Source organism: Oncorhynchus mykiss, chromosome 13 (assembly GCF_057628025.1).
Source record: "Oncorhynchus mykiss isolate SJ-2025 chromosome 13, ASM5762802v1, whole genome shotgun sequence".
NCBI lineage: Eukaryota > Metazoa > Chordata > Actinopteri > Salmoniformes > Salmonidae > Oncorhynchus > Oncorhynchus mykiss.
In genome coordinates, this window is record NC_143034.1 from 51,402,133 (window position 1) to 51,418,870 (window position 16,738).

General features: G+C 44.7%; 1 protein-coding gene across 2 annotated transcripts in view; it reads right to left on the reverse strand.

Annotated features, from left to right (window-relative positions):
* Positions 1-253: 253 nt before the first annotated feature.
* LOC110486406 (protein shisa-9) overlaps positions 254-16,738 on the reverse strand; it is a 78,361-nt gene continuing 61,876 nt past the window's right edge. Inside the window, exons 4-5 of one of the 2 annotated variants that reach the window (XM_021557985.3) lie at positions 7,053-7,130; positions 254-6,835 (exon numbers count right to left, since the gene is read on the reverse strand). In XM_021557985.3, the coding sequence (XP_021413660.2) occupies positions 6,267-6,835; positions 7,053-7,130 (647 nt within the window). In that variant the 3' untranslated portion in view covers positions 254-6,266. The remainder of the gene's footprint in view (positions 6,836-7,052; positions 7,131-16,738) is intronic. The other variant, XM_021557986.3, reaches the window with a different exon arrangement.

Here is a 16,738-nt window from a genome sequence, read left to right on the forward strand (position 1 = left end):
TGTGTTGTATGATTATACTAAATGGAGTGTCTCGGATTAACATACAGAATAATATGAAATGCTCCGAGACCAGGTTGGTCTACACCATGTCAGCTGATAGCGAAACTTATTGAGAACAGGAAGCAGAAATGTACTTTGTACCGTTTGGACTATACCACAGTATTGGTTTAGGAATAACTATAAGAAAGCCTTTTTCTCTCTTTTTTTACTCCCTGTCTGACAGACACTCACACAAACATGCCAAGACACAAGGTTTCTCTGACCATTTTAATTTTTTATCAAGTTCATACAAAGAACACTTAGTAAGGTTTCCTCTGAAAAGAGATGGTTAAAAAGCCAGACAATAACTTTGACCTTGACTCTTCCTCAAAAATTATTGTAATTAGTGCTGTAAAAATGGAAACAATCTTCATCATTGTTGTCATCATCATCCTCAATGATAACCTCTTTTAAAATGTAAATAAACAGCTAGGGAATGAAAGGACCCTATTGAGGCTATGAGGGTGTCTTTATGAGACCGATTGAATCTGCACAGGACTGAAGTGTTAAGGTTGGGTTGGAGGGGTTTTTAATTCCCCTCATATCAATGTCCTCTGTCTTTGTGGAAGGAGCTCATTGGAACACTCCTATCAACTGATCTGCTGCCCAAATGCCTGTAAACCTTTAGTGCAGTTATATTAACGCTCTATAAAAGGAGTGTGCTGCTATGTATTTCAGAGTCTTTTAACCTGAACATTTAACATTCCTAATTCAGGACATTGCCTCAGGTTGTCCACTACTGGAGTGGGAGGATGTGAGAGAGAGCAAGAGAGGGATGTGGTTTGTGGCGTTTGGCTCTTTGCTGTCTCTGATGGAGTCAGTCCAGACCCTGGAGACATATAAATGAAGTGAAACATCAGTGACAGCTGGCCTGGGTCTCCGTTTGGGATGGGGTGGCAGAACAAAACAAATGCAGGGCACTAGGAGAAAGGGATGCCCAGATAAATGCTGAACTCATGGAGAACATGCCCAGCAGACCAAAGGGTTGGACTTCAATTTTTTTTCTTCTGTTGACAGTGCCTGTCTTCCTTATACAATGTGAATGATAGCCTCCAAATTAACATAAAATATGCTTTTCATTTGTCTTGCCTGTTCTTCTGGAATTGTATTTACTGTGTCAGTGTGTGTTTGTGTGTACACATGTATTCACATCATGTAGGCCTACACATTTTTCTAGACATTAAATATACATTTTTAGCTCCATTTCTCGTGGCCTTTAACTATGAATAAAGAACTGCATAATCAAAACCACATGTAAACAGAGAACATAAGAACACCTGCAACAACGAGGATTATTTTTAGATGTCAGGGCAGTATAATTAGTACAGGCCCGTCAGCTAAATTAATATAATTTCTGGTCAAAACATGCAATGTTCCAGCACCTTAATTACCTTGTATCGCCATTCTATCTAGACAGCCTGGGCATATTAAGAGGTGTCCAAACCAATTTTTGCATTCATTTAAAAGCCATGGACCTTCAATATAAATCAAATTAGATGACAATTTCATTTAAAACAATCAAATTTTACATTTATAATTGGGCTAGTTTATTGACCAAGTCTACAGGCATTGCAAAGGTAATTGATAGATGCTTGGTTAAGGACGTCAATTAAAATCCTCCCTATGGTTTCTTCCTTGTTGTCTTAGAGTTTACGCACCCACGGATACTGTTTCATGGTGCTGGGGAAGAGGTGGGTATGGCGGCTTAATGGTAAAGAAATCTTGCTGATACTGGGCCCCCTCGTAAGGTTAAGATTAAAAAGAGTACCAGTATTTGCCCTGCTTTACAGAGTGGAGTAGGGGGAAGGGGGGACTTTTAGCTGATAGAATGAGGAGTAGGCCTCCCCTCCTTAGCCTCGCATGTTGTCAGATAACTTCACATACACCAGGGGTTTGAAACGCTTCTGCCAGCTAACAACCCAAAGAAACAGATTCAGCCAAATCGGAGATGTCAGAACAAATTCATTTGGACACCGCAATCTGGGTACCCAAACACTGGTAGCTCTCCACTCAACGCAAAACGAGAGAAAGATGTTTTTCTTGTTTAAGTCTATAAAAAGCCCTTATATAAAACAAGTATTTAACCATTTTTACAGAAGACAAGTGGTACAATATATATACACAAGTACGTAACAATCAAAGGTAGTCGACTACCAAAAGTATGGAACAACACATGATTTGCAGATATAAGTTGCACAGGAATCACAAATCTTCAATCGTCATTGTTAACTAATGTGTTGCCAAAAGCACTTGAATACAATGCATTTTTTGACATGAATACATGAGTGTATGTACCATACATAGTATCCGAAAAAGCACAAGCTTCAAACACAGGACGTTTTCTGTGCGTGGCCAGTTTTGAATCTGAAAGCACTTCATCTCTCGTCAGTCAAACGCTGCTTTTTTTGAAAGAACTTCCAATCCAAATACAGTACAAAACAAATCATACACAATATATTGCTACGGATGAAACCCAAGTATGTCTACCAGGTTGCATTCAGATAACCTGTTGTAGAATAGTTGCGTTTAAGGAAGTTTTACAAAGAACAGTCATTCAGCTCTTTTAGGGTGCCGTATATACAGTGTAATCATAGAGATTGAGTATGCACACTAAGCTGATGGTCCACAGTCTGACATTCCCACTGTGTGCTATCAGTTACGTGTACTCAATTTCTCCTGATAAGAATTATTTTGGTCCAGCACCTACAACCACAGAATGGACGACTGTGAAATATACATGGCTGCTCTGTCCTGCTCCTCGTCCAGTGTTGAGAAACTGAGGCAAAACTTTGGGCCAGCAAGCCTTCGACAGCTTTAATTCACTTTTGACTGTCCAACACAGACTGAGGCAATCCAAAACCATCGGGCTTACAGTGACAGTATTGGTGTAGGATTCACTGTACAGAGGCCTGCGGCAAAAAGACTCTGGCATACCTGTGGGCCAAAAAGGCCCTTCACCGGGTAAATTATACTCAAGTAGGGTGTCACTGTTTAGAACAGTCAGCAGTGTTTGTCTCCCGTGAGTCAGATATACCTGCGGGTCAACATTCGCTCAGCACTAGGATGGGAAGAAGAGGGACATTAAGGTGGAATCTCAGCCAATTACAGTGCTTCGTTCTACTATAGGAGGCAAGCCAAGGCGCTAGCCTGGCAACATCCTGGTGCCTCGCTAGCTGTCAGCTTGGCCCCAGGCTGTGTTTGTCCTTGAGGCCTCACAGAGACTCACCCTCCTCATGGAGACTCCCTGGAGCCTGAAGGATCCATGTGTCACAACGTCAGCATCGTTCAGCTAGCATTAGCAAAACTATCCTAGTGCCTGCAGCCTGTAGAGCTCAGCTGAGGTTTCAGAGGTGTCCACTCTTGCAGGCCAGCCCTGATAACTGCTTGTAGGTTTGTGTTTTCTTAGTATGGCCTTGCTGGAATTGTGTCTGTAAAATAACATTTGAATCCGTCCAATAGTAAAAGGTCATGGAGAGCTAATCAAGCTTTTTTTCTGAGTGGAAAGGGTTCTCAGAGTTCTGATTCGCTGATACAACTTCCTCTGCCAGAGAAGCGCACGAGGAGAGAGAAGAGAAAATTAAAATAAGCTCTGTGAAAAGCTCTGTGGTCTGGTTTCTGAGAAAATAGTCCAAAATAACTTTCAGAAGAGCCTGAAAAATCTCCAGTCAGACTCCAGAGAGAGGGTTTGCAGATAGATGGGTACTTATTGCTTTGCAGACAGAACATATTGCTTGTTACTTGCACACATCCATTGCTTGTTCACAACCAGTAATGCATCCTGAACGATAAAGGAGAGACTCCATAGAATACTTTATATGGCTGGGCTGTTAAGCTAAGAATCATTGTGTCTAAAACCCAGCCTCACTTTTATGAATTGAAGTTAGAGAAAGCTAAATGGGTACCGTGCATGCTGCATACGGCAGCTATGAGTGCAGATGTGCATGATGCATATTTATACATGTACTGTGCATTTCCCAACACTTCTCTATTTCTGATGTACTTTTATTCAACCATATCATAAAAACAACAACTCCAAGTGGGTCTTATGTAGATTACATAACAGCTTTAGAAATCCTGAAGTATGAACCGTGGACAGATAATTCAAATCCCCAATGAAATGTAACATAAGCATTAACCCATAATTGTCTCCAATTCCAACACGAATGACTCCATCGGCTGCACGTAGTTTAAATCAATTCAAATGTCCTATATTCCATATCATGATGCTGCATAGGCTACAGTGAAACCACTTGGTGTCTGTCCATAACACAGAATGGCTCAACAATAGCAGCCGAATGAATCTCCAAATCATTTAACACTGTGAAAGCCCTGCTCCACTCCATGCATGCCTAGTGTGTGAGAGTGTGTGAGGGCCTGCCATGCTGGCGATTGGGTATCATTAGTTATGGCTGCACCCCCCATGAGGAGGCATGGTGTCCCCTGGCTGGGAACAGCTTGGAAGACCATGCAGGGGTTGGATGCTGGAGGCTCCCACCATAAGTCAAGCCCACTGGGGAAAGGAAGAGCAGAGGAAAGGGGGTCTGGTGGAGCTCAGGGACAGGCTGGAAGCTGGTTGGTGGGGAGGAGCAACAGTAGCAGCAAATGGTGAATGACTCTAGTAAACACACTGACTGGCTGCCATCCGTTGATACGGTTCCACCTGTCTGGAATACCCTGGGCGTAGGTATGCACTGCGGCGTAACTTGTTTACTTATGATAATAAATTAAGCTTGAGGCTTGGGCTAAATTGCAGGAGAGTCCACTGAAACGTACGGTGAAGGACGGCGCTTGTGTGAACTTAGACGTATCAGATTTCCATGCAAATATTGTACCTTGCGGTCAAGTGTAAAATGATAACGAGCCAAGAGGAGTTGCTTGCTCTCCTGTAGCTTGACTATTGGAAATAATCCCTGTGGTTGGGAATGACTTACTGTAATGTCTATGTTTAGCCACTAGCTTCAACCCAGCTGCATTTACAGTGACTCATTATACATATAGATGAACCATACAACTGCATTCAACAAAATGATCATATTAAAGCCTATTTTAATATTACAATAATATATGCATGCATCACATGAATTGCTGCCAGTCTGGAAGACATACTTTAATAAAATACTCTGTATGATTTTCCTTCCTTCCTGACCTTCGTGCATTCATGTTTGGGTAAATTCTTCAACAGCAAGCCAAAGCTAAGATAAAATAAAAAAGCAATGACCTTTACTTCACAACTACAACTTCCCAGTGTTGTATTGCCTTTGGCACCATATTACCCAGGACAGACACGGTGACCTGTCCTGCCGTCTTGCAGGCGCCTATTGTCCCTTGCGATTTGCATCGGGCCTCTGCTGAAGCTTCACTAACACAGACGGTTCCATTCAACACGAATGTGGTGACCTCGCTGATACCTGTGCTGTTTGCCCTTTCCGATGCATGCGTCACCGATTAAGACAACAGCAAACAACACAACGCTGAGAGACGTGGACACTGACGATCCCCAGGGAGTCTCCAGACACAACCACTGTGTGAGATTCCCCAGTTCTGACGACCAGGGGGCCTGAAGCTTCAGGGCTCTTCTCCAGCAGGTGACGAACAGGAGGTGCTTGCCGCACCAAACCTCTGTCCGGCTTGGTTCCTCATCCCTTACGCTTCAGGATGAATAAACAAGCACCTCCTTTCCCGCTGTTTCTCTCTCTCCCTCTCCCTCTCTCTCTCTCTCTCTCACTGGTACAGATTTTCCAGAATGGTATCTCACTCTGTTCTGGATGGAGAGTGATGGGAGCTGACAAGACAATGGCATTGTCACTGCTGTTGTTCAGGGTCCTGGGGGTGCTTTACCCATGTGTACCACTCTGACAGGCTGCAAACAGTAGGAGAGTGTGTAAGTGTGTGTGTGTGTGTGGAGGGGGGGGATTTGTAGAGTAGTGGTGCCAGGGGGAGCAAAGAGGAGATTGACCAAAACAAAACAGGGAGGACGCTGGGACAGAGAGGGAATTTAAAAGAACCAGGTTTAGAGAGAGCGAGTCACTTCATGTGATCATTACCTTCCCTTTTGGGTGTTACATTATCAACAACGAAGAAAACCTGCAATAGAAGATTGCCTGTCCCTGTCCATTCCCCACAGCCATCAACACGACATTGATTCGTACAAAAAGCTCTCGCTCCCAGGCCTTACTCCCAGTCCTATAGACTCTTTTCTTGCTTTCCTACTCTCCAAACGTTCATGCTCAGACTGTGACCTCTGTCTTGCTGTTGGTGGGCAGCCCTTTGTTTTTGGGGTGCATGTGGGGCGACTGTCCATAGCCCAGAGGCTGGGAGAAGAGTTCCGGGAGTGTCTCAATGCTGAACTGCCGCTTGTTGGAGTAGGCCTGCCGGCGGCTGTTGGGCTGTTGATGTAACTGCTGTTGATGTAACTGCTGTTGATGTTGTTGATGTTGTTGATGTTGCGGATGCTGCTGATGCTGCTGATGCTGAGGATGCTGCGAATGCTGCGGATGCTGCAGCTGTGTCTGCCCGATGTGGGAGGCCGTTGGATGCTGGACATGGCCCTTACTAGGGTCCCAGACTTTGAAGGCCGAGCTGGAGGTAAGCGGGTGGGTGTTAGTCTTGGAGACCTTGGGCTTGGGGAGCTGGGCGGCGGTGATGGTTATGGCCAGTGGGGCGTGGATGTCTGGAGGGGGCAGGAAGGGCTTGTCCTTGTGAAAGGCGATGGGCTGGAAGGTGGGGGGCGAGGAGTGATGGCGGGAGTAGTCCACCATGGGGTAGCCCTTGTAGTAGTCTCTTGCTGCCGTATCTGCTGCGAGAAGGGGGAGGAGACAAAGGTGGGGGAGAGAGAGAGAGAGAGAGAGAGAGAGAGAGAGAGAGAGAGAGAGAGAGAGAGAGAGAGAGAGAGAAGAATGTGGTTAGTGGTATAGAGGTCAAAATACCTTACAAATACCTGTAATCTTTTCCTTTGACATGGTATCCACTCAACCTGTAGGTCCATAATGAGTTATATGGGTCAGAATATCTACCTGGTACCCCCAGAGACCTCAACAATGTCCTCCTTTGTTCAGATACAGTAAGAGCTCTGTTATCCAGTGGCCAAACCCCTAAACCAAGTTAAAACAAACAAAACAACAATGAGAATCTGTAAGTATCTGCTGTACAAGCATCTCCTCCCTACTTTATCATGCTGTAAAGACAAGTGTGATTCCAGGTAATTACATTGTACACATTGTAATAGCAGTGTAATAGACCCCATCATAATGTGGCTGTAAAATATGCTGGAATAGAAGAGCACAGATTAATAGAATGCGTTGAGTTACCCCACTCTAATCACTTCAATAACTTTGAACCTCGCCCAACCTCTCTGTTTTAATTAAATGTACACATTTAGGCAAGTTATACAAGACATTGTGTCCCTTTCTGGAGTCACTTGTATGCTATTCTGCTGCCAAGGGAAGAATTAAGGTGAGACACCTCTCCCCCTGTGTTAATCCCTGTGCCGTTGGCTGTGTATTATATACCATGAAAGGAACCAGTAGCTTTACACCATCATCCCTAAACCAGCCAACCTGTCAGGTAAACCTACAATGACATGGAGGTAGAGCTGCACAGAGTGTACAGCGGCTTACACCCACAGGGGCTTGGTTGTGTGTGTCTGTGTATGAGTGTGTGCTTCAGAGGGGGGTTAAAATGCCTGAAGCCCCGTACCGTTAACGTTGAATGAAAACAAATAAGTAAAAAAAGCAACAGCAACTGGCGGATAAGCTGGAGTTTTGAGGGGAGTAAAAATAGAGCGGGTTTAGTGTGTCGTGTCGTATTAGTGTGGGAGCCCTGAGTACTGCTTCATGAGGTCACAGCCGCAAACCCCTCAGCCCTCAGACACTAACAACCTTGTTCGCCTCACTGTTGTGTCATTTAGGTTTTTTCTTCCCCTATTTTGTTGGAAAAAATGATCCTGGTTGTTGTTGTTTCTTTTCCCCCTCCCCCTCCCCCTCAGCCTCTGAGTGTGTATGTGTGTGTGTGTGTGTGTGTGTGTGTGTGTGTGTGTGTGTGTGTGTGTGTGTGTGTGTGTGTGTGTGTGTGTGTGTGTGTGTGTGTGTGTGTGTGTGTGTGTGTGTGTGTCACTCGTAATTCACTGTATCACAATTTCAGTGGGTCAGAAGTTGACATACACTAAGTTGACTGTGCCTTTAAACAGCTTAGAAAATTCCCGAAAATTATATCATGGCTTTAGAAGCTTCTGATAGGCTAATGGACATCATTTGAGTCAATTGGAGGTGTACCTGTGGATGTATTTCAAGGCCTACCTTCAAACTCAGTGCCTCTTTGCTTGACATCATGGGAAAATCAAAAGAAATCAGCCAAGACCTCATAAAAAAAATTGTAGACCTCCACAAGTCTGGTTCATCCGTGGGAGCCAAACCCCTGAAGGTAATACGTTCATCTGTACAAACAATAGTATGCAAGTGTAAACACCATGGGACCACGCAGCTTTCATACCTCTTAGGTAGGAGATGCGTTCTGTCTCCTAGAGATGAACGTACTTTGGTGCGAAAAGTGCAAATCAGTCCCAGAACAACAGCAAAGCACCGTGTGAAGATGCTGGAGCAAACCGGTAGAAAAGTATCTGTATTCACAGTAAAACAAGTCCTATATTGGCATAACCTGAAAGGCCGCTCAGCAAGGAAGAAACCACTGCTCCAAAACCAACATAAAAAAGCCAGACTACGGTTTGCATTTGCACATGGGGGACAAAGATCGTACTTTTTGGAGAACACCATCCCAACCGTGAAGCACAGGAGTGGCAGCATCATGTTGTGGGGGTGCTTTGCTACAGGACGGACTGGTGCACTTCACAAAATTGATGATATCATGAGGGAGGAAAATGATGTGGATATATTGAAGCAACATCTCAAGACATCAGTAAGGAAGTTAAGGCTTGGTCGCAAATGTGTCTTCCAAATGGACAATGACCTCAAGCATACTTCCAAAGTTGTGGCAAAATAGCTTAAGGACAACAAAGTCAAGGTATTAGAGTGGCCATCAAAAAGCCCTGACCTCAATCCTATAGAATATTTGTGGGCAGAACTGAAAAAGTTCTGCCCACAAAAAAAAAAAAAGCGAGCAAAGAGGCCTACAAACCTGACTCAGTTACACCAGCTCTGTCAGGAGGAATGGGCCAAAATTCACCCAATTTATTGTGGGAAGGTTGTGTACTAATTGCACTACATACTATTTAGGACATACTGTATAGTAAAAATGAAGTATGCCATGGCCGATTACTTTTGGTACGTTCAAGACAACTGGGGATTCGAAAACAAAATTAGCTCACACTGGGAAAAATCATGACTTTGTGATCTTCAGGTTGAAGTCAGAGCTCTAGGATGACACCCGAGTTTCTGACTTGTAATTCCCAGTTTTTGGGGGAGTTGTTGTCTTCAATGCACCATCAGTTACGGCTTCACATATTAACCGGAAAGCATCGCCTGTAGCCCTCACTCTCCATCTTTAGAGGATGCATGCACACAAAGACTTGGCCTCTATTGGTTGATCTAGCCAGCTATAGATAGACTACTATAGATAGACTACTCATTTGCTTTTGAAGCACTTTGGCCTACTATTTCAGACACAAGTATGAGTATTCGGACACGGCCCGTGTTTGTGTGTGTACCATAAACAATATTTTAAAACTTGTTACAAATGATGGAGTCATGAATGATGCACAGAATGATATTTTGAAAGAGAAAGTAAAGTACATGAAGAATATGTTTTCGTTTCAGTCTCCTCTATCTCCACTAACTGAAACTAATTGTATGGATTTTTTCCTAATAATAATGTAAAATTAACATATGTACAGAAAGACTCATGTGAAGGCCAAAGAAATGCCACCCCACACCATGACTGACCCACCGCCAAACCGGTCATGCTGGAGGATGTTGCAGGCAGCAGAACGGCGTCTCCAGACTCTGTCATGTCTTTCACATGTGCCCCGTGTGAACCTGCTTTCATCTGTGAAGAGCACAGGGCGCCAGTGGAGAATTTGCCAATCATGGTGTTCTCTGGCAAATGCCAAATGTCCTGCACGGTGTTGAGCTGTAAGCACAACCCCCACCTGTGGACGTCGGGCCCTCATACCACCCTCATGGAGTCTGTTTCTAACCGTTTGAGCAGACGTTTGTGGCCTGCTGGAGGTCATTTTGCAGGGCTCTGGAAGTGCTCCTCCTGCTCCTCCTTGCACAAAGGCGGAGGTAGCGGTCCTGCTGCTGGGTTGTTGCCCTACTACGGCCTCCTCCATGTCTCCTGATGTACTGGCCTGTCTCCTGGTAGCACCTCCATGCTCTGGACACTACGCTGACAGACACAGCAAACCTTCTTGCCACAGCTCGCATTGATGTGCCATCCTGGATGAGCTGCACTACCTGAGCCACTTGTGTGGGTTGTAGACTCCGTCTCATGCTACCACTAGAGTGAAAGCACCGCCAGCATTCAAAAGTGACCAAAACATCAGCCAGGAAGCATAGGAACTGAGAAGTGGTCTGTGGTCCCCACCTGCAGAACCACTCCTTTATTGGGGGTGTCTTGCTAATTGCCTATAATTTCCACCTGTTGTCTATTCCATTTGCACAACAGCATGTGAAATTTATTGTCAATCAGTCTTGCCTCCCAAGTGGACAGTTTGATTTCACAGAAGTGTGATTGACTTGGAGTTACATTGTGTTGTTTAAGTGTTCCCTTTATTTTTTTGAGCAGTGTATAAAGATCCAGTCCATTAAAAAAATTGGAGACCTCTTACACTTCAGTGTTGTGATGCAAAAATCCTAGCAAAATGCTTGGCGCATAGAATTTAAAAAGTATTGTCAGATATTATTCATCCTCATCAGACAGGTTTTTTTACATGGACGATACATTGGAGATAATATAAGACAAGTACTGGAAACAATAGAATATTATGAAATATCGGGGACACCAGGCCTGGTTTTCATAGATGATTTTGAAAAGGCTTTTGATAAAGTACGTCTGGAGTTTACATATAAATGCTTAGAATATTTAAATGTTGGGGAATCTCTTATAAAATGGGTTAAAGTTATGTATTGTAACCCTAGGTGTAAAATAGTAAATAATGTCTACATCTCAGAAAGTTCTAAACTGTCTAGAGGAGTAAAACAAGGTTGTCCACTATCGGCATATCTATTTATTGCCACCGAAATGTTAGCTATTAAAATTAGATAAAATAATAATATTAAGGGATTAGATATCCGTGGCTTAAAAACTAAGGTGTCATTGTACGCTGATGATTCATGGTTTCTTTTAAAACCACAATTAGAATCTCTCCACGGCCTCATAGAGGATCTAGATACTTTTGCTATCCTCTCTGGATTAAAACCAAATTATGATAATACGTATTGGATCACTAAAAAAAGCCAATTTTACATTACTTTGTAGTTTACCAATTAAATGGTCTGACGGAGATGTGGGCATACTCGGTATACAAATCCCAAAAGAAAGAACTGATCTCACTCCAATAAATTTTTATAGAAAGTTAGCAAAAATAGATAAGATCTTGCTACCATGGAAAGGAAAATACCTGTCTATTTGTGGAAAAATAGCCCTGATTATCTCTTTAGTCATATCACAGTTTACCTATTTGATTATGGTTTTGCCTACACCTAGTGACCTGCTTTTTAAATTATATGGAAATAAATTCATAAAAAATCCTACAATGTGATTTTCTGGATTTTTTTTCTCATTTTGTCTGTCATAGTTGAAGTGTACCTATGATGAAAATTACAGGCCTCTCTCATCTTTTTAAGTGGGAGAACTTGCACAATTGGTGGCTGACTAAATACTTTTTTGCCCCACTGTATTTACCCCAAAAATATATGGGGGATTGGAAATGATGCAGACAATTACATTGATGGACGCAACAATCGTTCCGCAATATTAAGCTGATCCACCCCTTAAAATGAAAAACAAAAAATGATGGAATTTCTCGTGGAAGAATGGTGTTGCATCCCACCAATATAGTTCCAGACACTTCTAGAATCGATGCATATTGAAGCTGTTCTGGAAGCTGGTGGGAGCCCAAAGCCCAATTAGGTTCTTTATTTTGGCAGTTACCTGTATATTGCTCCTGAAACTCAATATCATCAAACCACAGACCAGTCTTCTAGAAAAGCTGGATTTCGATCAAAAAGTGGAAATTCTTCAATACAGAACATTATAACACTTATTCTGTGTTGAGAGAGTTCTCACTTCTTCCAAAGGAGAAAAACTACAGATGTATAAAGCTGCTTTAAATGGCCTAATCACTGCAATTTCAGGAAATGATTTTAACGCGAGGCATTAAACGGCTATTAGGCTGATAATGACAGTGCTCTTAAAAGGCCTGCTTTCATGTTGTGGCATGTGACACGTTTGGCAAGTCATGGGAGGATTAAATGGCTATGTTGCCAACGCAACTGTATACAGGCATGTGTTTATACATTCTAAATATTCTAAAAGGATAAGCAGCTTGATTCCAGCAGACCATGTGACAGTGTAAACCCTGTCACATGGCTTCTCTAAAGAATAGAAGTCTAGCAGGTGCCAAGTCATTCATTCTGAAGACTTCCATTGATCCCCACACCACAGCCAATTTGAGGCCAAGTAGGGGTGTGCTGTAATTAGCCAAAGGAAAAAACAAACAATATTGCACCAGACTAGACTGACATTTGATCTCTTTATCGAGTGATGCTCGAAACCCATGCTACCCAACTACTACTCTTTATCCTTACTAGTGATGCTCGAAACCCGTTCTACACAACTACTACTCTTTATCCTTACTAGTGATGCTCGAAACCAATGCTACCCAACTACTACTCTTTATCCTTACTAGTGATGCTCGAACTACAACTACTACTATGCTTGCTAAGAAATATTTGCACAAAAGTGACCTCAGGGTTGCAGCAGCATGCGTTTTGTCACGGGGAATCACTGACGTTCTCGGCAGACTGCACAGGAAGTGCACGGTGAGCGAGCATATGCACTGAAGACGGGGGACCAGCAACGAGGCCTTGCTGCCCTCTCCGTCCATTTCTCGCCTTCTCCATCACTTTTTCGCACTATCCCTTTGTGCCCTATCAGAAATTCTCAGGTCGTTAGTGTTTAATTAAGATACAGGGCTACAACTACATCCTGGTCCAAGGACCTGCTGGTACACCTGGCAGAAGTTGGCTGACGCCTGAGCCAAAGCCCCTGAACTACACTCTGTCCTCTAAATGACTTTGCCAACACAGCGAGTGGCGACGTGCCGTGTTGGTTATTGGCTTGCTGGGGGGTACAATCACGTGTGACGAGATGAGAGGGCTAAGCCTATATCCCAAATGAGCTGCTGTGTGTGCCCTTATGAGATTGTCTGTGTGTGCCCCTATAAGTGTGTCTGTGTGTGCCCTTATGAGTGAGTCTGTGTGTAACCTTATGAGTGTGTCTGTGTGTGCCCTTATGAGTGTGTCTGTGTGTGCGCTTGTGAGTGTGTCTGTGTGTGCCCTTATGAGTGTGTCTGTGTGTGCCCTTATGAGTCTGTCTGTGTGTGCCCTTATGAGTGTGTCTGTGTGTGCCCTTATGAGTGTGTCTGTGTGTGCCTTATGAGTGTGTCTGTGTGTGCGCTTGTGAGTGTGTCTGTGTGTGCCCTTATGAGTGTGTCTGTGTGTGCCCTTATGAGTGTGTCTGTGTGTGCCCTTATGAGTGTGTCTGTGTGTGCCCTTATGAGTGTGTCTGTGTGTGCCCTTATGAGTGTGTCTGTGTGTGCCCTTATGAGTGTGTCTGTGTGTTCCCTTATGAGTGTGTCTGTGTGTGCCCTTGTGAGTGTATCTGTGTGTGCCCCTGTGAGTGTGTCTGTGTGTGCCCTTATGAGTGTGCCCTTATGAGTGTGTCTGCGTGTGCCCTTGTGAGTGTGTCTGTGCGTGCCCTTGTGAGTGTGTCTGTGTGTGCCCTTATGAGTGTGTCTGTGTGTGCCCTTATGAGTGTCTGTGTGTGCCCTTGGGAGTGTGTCTGTGTGTGCCCTTATGAGTGTGTCTGTGTGTGCCCTTTTAAGTGTGTCTGTGTGTGCACTTATGTGTGTCTGTGTATGCCCTTATGAGTGTCTGTGTGTGTGTCTGTGAGTGTGTCTGTGTGTGTCCCTGTGAGTGTCCTTATGAGTGTGCCCTTGTGAGTGTGTCTGTGTGTGCCCTTGTGAGTGTGTCTGTGTGTACCCTTATAAGTGTGTCTGTGTGTGCCCTTATGAGTGTGTCTGTGTGTGTGCCCTTATAAGTGTGCCCTTTGTGCCCTTATGAGTGTGTCTGTGTGTGCCCTTGTGAGTGTGTCTGTGTGTGCCCTTGTGAGTGTGTCTGTGTGTGCCCTTATGAGTGTGTATGTGTGTGCCCTTATGAGTGTGTCTGTGTGTGCCCTTATGAGTGTTTCTGTGTGTGCGCTTGTGAGTGTGTCTGTGTGTGCCCTTATTAGTGTGTCTGTGTGTGCCCTTATGAGTGTGTCTGTGTGTGCCCTTATGAGTGTGTCTGTGTGTGCCCTTATGAGTGTGTCTGTGTGTGCCCTTGTGAGTGTGTCTGTGTGTGCCCTTATGAGTGTGTCTGTGTGCCCTTGTGAGTGTGTCTGTGTGTGTGCTTGTGAGTGTGTCTGTGTGTGCCCTTATGAGTGTGTCTGTGTGTGCCCTTATGAGTGTGTCTGTGTGTGCCCTTGTGAGTGTGTCTGTGTGTGCGCTTGTGAGTGTGTCTGTGTGTGCCCTTATGAGTGTGTCTGTGTGTGCGCTTGTGAGTGTGTCTGTGTGTGCCCTTGTGAGTGTATCTGTGTGTGCCCCTGTGAGTGTGTCTGTGTGTGCCCTTATGAGTGTGCCCTTATGAGTGTGTCTGCGTGTGCCCTTGTGAGTGTGTCTGTGCGTGCCCTTGTGAGTGTGTCTGTGTGTGCCCTTATGAGTGTGTCTGTGTGTGCCCTTATGAGTGTCTGTGTGTGCCCTTGGGAGTGTGTCTGTGTGTGCCCTTGGGAGTGTGTCTGTGTGTGCCCTTTTAAGTGTGTCTGTGTGTGCACTTATGTGTGTCTGTGTATGCCCTTATGAGTGTCTGTGTGTGTGTCTGTGAGTGTGTCTGTGTGTGTCCCTGTGAGTGTGTCTGTGTGTACCCTTATAAGTGTGTCTGTGTGTGCCCTTATGAGTGTGTCTGTGTGTGTGCCCTTATAAGTGTGCCCTTTGTGCCCTTATGAGTGTGTCTGTGTGTGCCCTTGTGAGTGTGTCTGTGTGTGCCCTTGTGAGTGTGTCTGTGTGTGCCCTTATGAGTGTGTCTGTGTGTGTGCCCTTATAAGTGTGCCCTTTGTGCCCTTATGAGTGTGTCTGTGTGTGCCCTTGTGAGTGTGTCTGTGTGTGCCCTTGTGAGTGTGTCTGTGTGTGCCCTTATGAGTGTGTCTGTGTGTGCCCTTATGAGTGTGTCTGTGTGTGCCCTTATGAGTGTTTCTGTGTGTGCGCTTGTGAGTGTGTCTGTGTGTGCCCTTATTAGTGTGTCTGTGTGTGCCCTTATGAGTGTGTCTGTGTGTGCCCTTATGAGTGTGTCTGTGTGTGCGCTTGTGAGTGTGTCTGTGTGTGCCCTTATGAGTGTGTCTGTGTGTGCCCTTGTGAGTGTGTCTGTGTGTGTGCTTGTGAGTGTGTCTGTGTGTGCCCTTATGAGTGTGTCTGTGTGTGCGCTTGTGAGTGTGTCTGTGTGTGCCCTTATGAGTGTGTCTGTGTGTGCCCTTATGAGTGTGTCTGTGTGTGCCCTTATGAGTGTGTCTGTGTGTGCCCTTGTGAGTGTGTCTGTGTGTGCGCTTGTGAGTGTGTCTGTGTGTGCCCTTATGAGTGTGTCTGTGTGTGCGCTTGTGAGTGTGTCTGTGTGTGCCCTTATGAGTGTTATGAGTGTGTCCCTGTACCTCAATGCCTTTCCATGTGTCATTACCATTGTTTAGAATCTCATGCGTCAACCTGCTTTTCCGGCCATCTGCAAGCTCGCGTTTGTGTGTGTGTGTGTGTGTGTTTGTGAGTGTGTGTGCTTGTGAGTGTGTGTGCTTGTGAGTGTGTATTTGTGGGTACGCATGTGTGTGTGTCCGCAAGACCATACGGCTGTCTGCTCCATTCATGAGGAAATAACAAGTGAAATACCCTTGAGGTGTAGAGAGACTCCCCTCTCTTAAAATCAATGGATTCAAATGAGATGCAGAGATGTAAATACGAAGCAACTGCCCGTGGTAATGCACCAGCCGTGAGGTGGGCCCTTCTCAAGGGCCCGATGAGCCGGCATGCCAACCTGCTGTGCCACAGGACCCGTGCCCCGGCTGGCACCACGGATGGCAGCCACGCCATTGTCTGTTCAACATACAGCTATGCGTGTGTGAGTGTGTGTGTGGTGTGTACAGTGTCTTAAAAAATGAATGCAGTTTAAAAGTGACTACTTTAAAGAGCGTATTCTGTTTGGGGTCCTCCTGGTGACAGGGTTGGGGATTATAAAATGTGCTTTCATCAGGAAGAAAGGAATATGGAGAAAAAGAGTGTTGCATCACAATCGGATGAAAATGTTAATTTAAGTATTTTACTGCAAATGTCAATGACAACGCCATATGAATCTATTGTCTTTTCTATTGATGGTCCTTTGGTGCAATCACACTTATTTACTCAGTGAGCACCATAATGAAGTGGACTCCTCCATCCCTGCCATTAGTG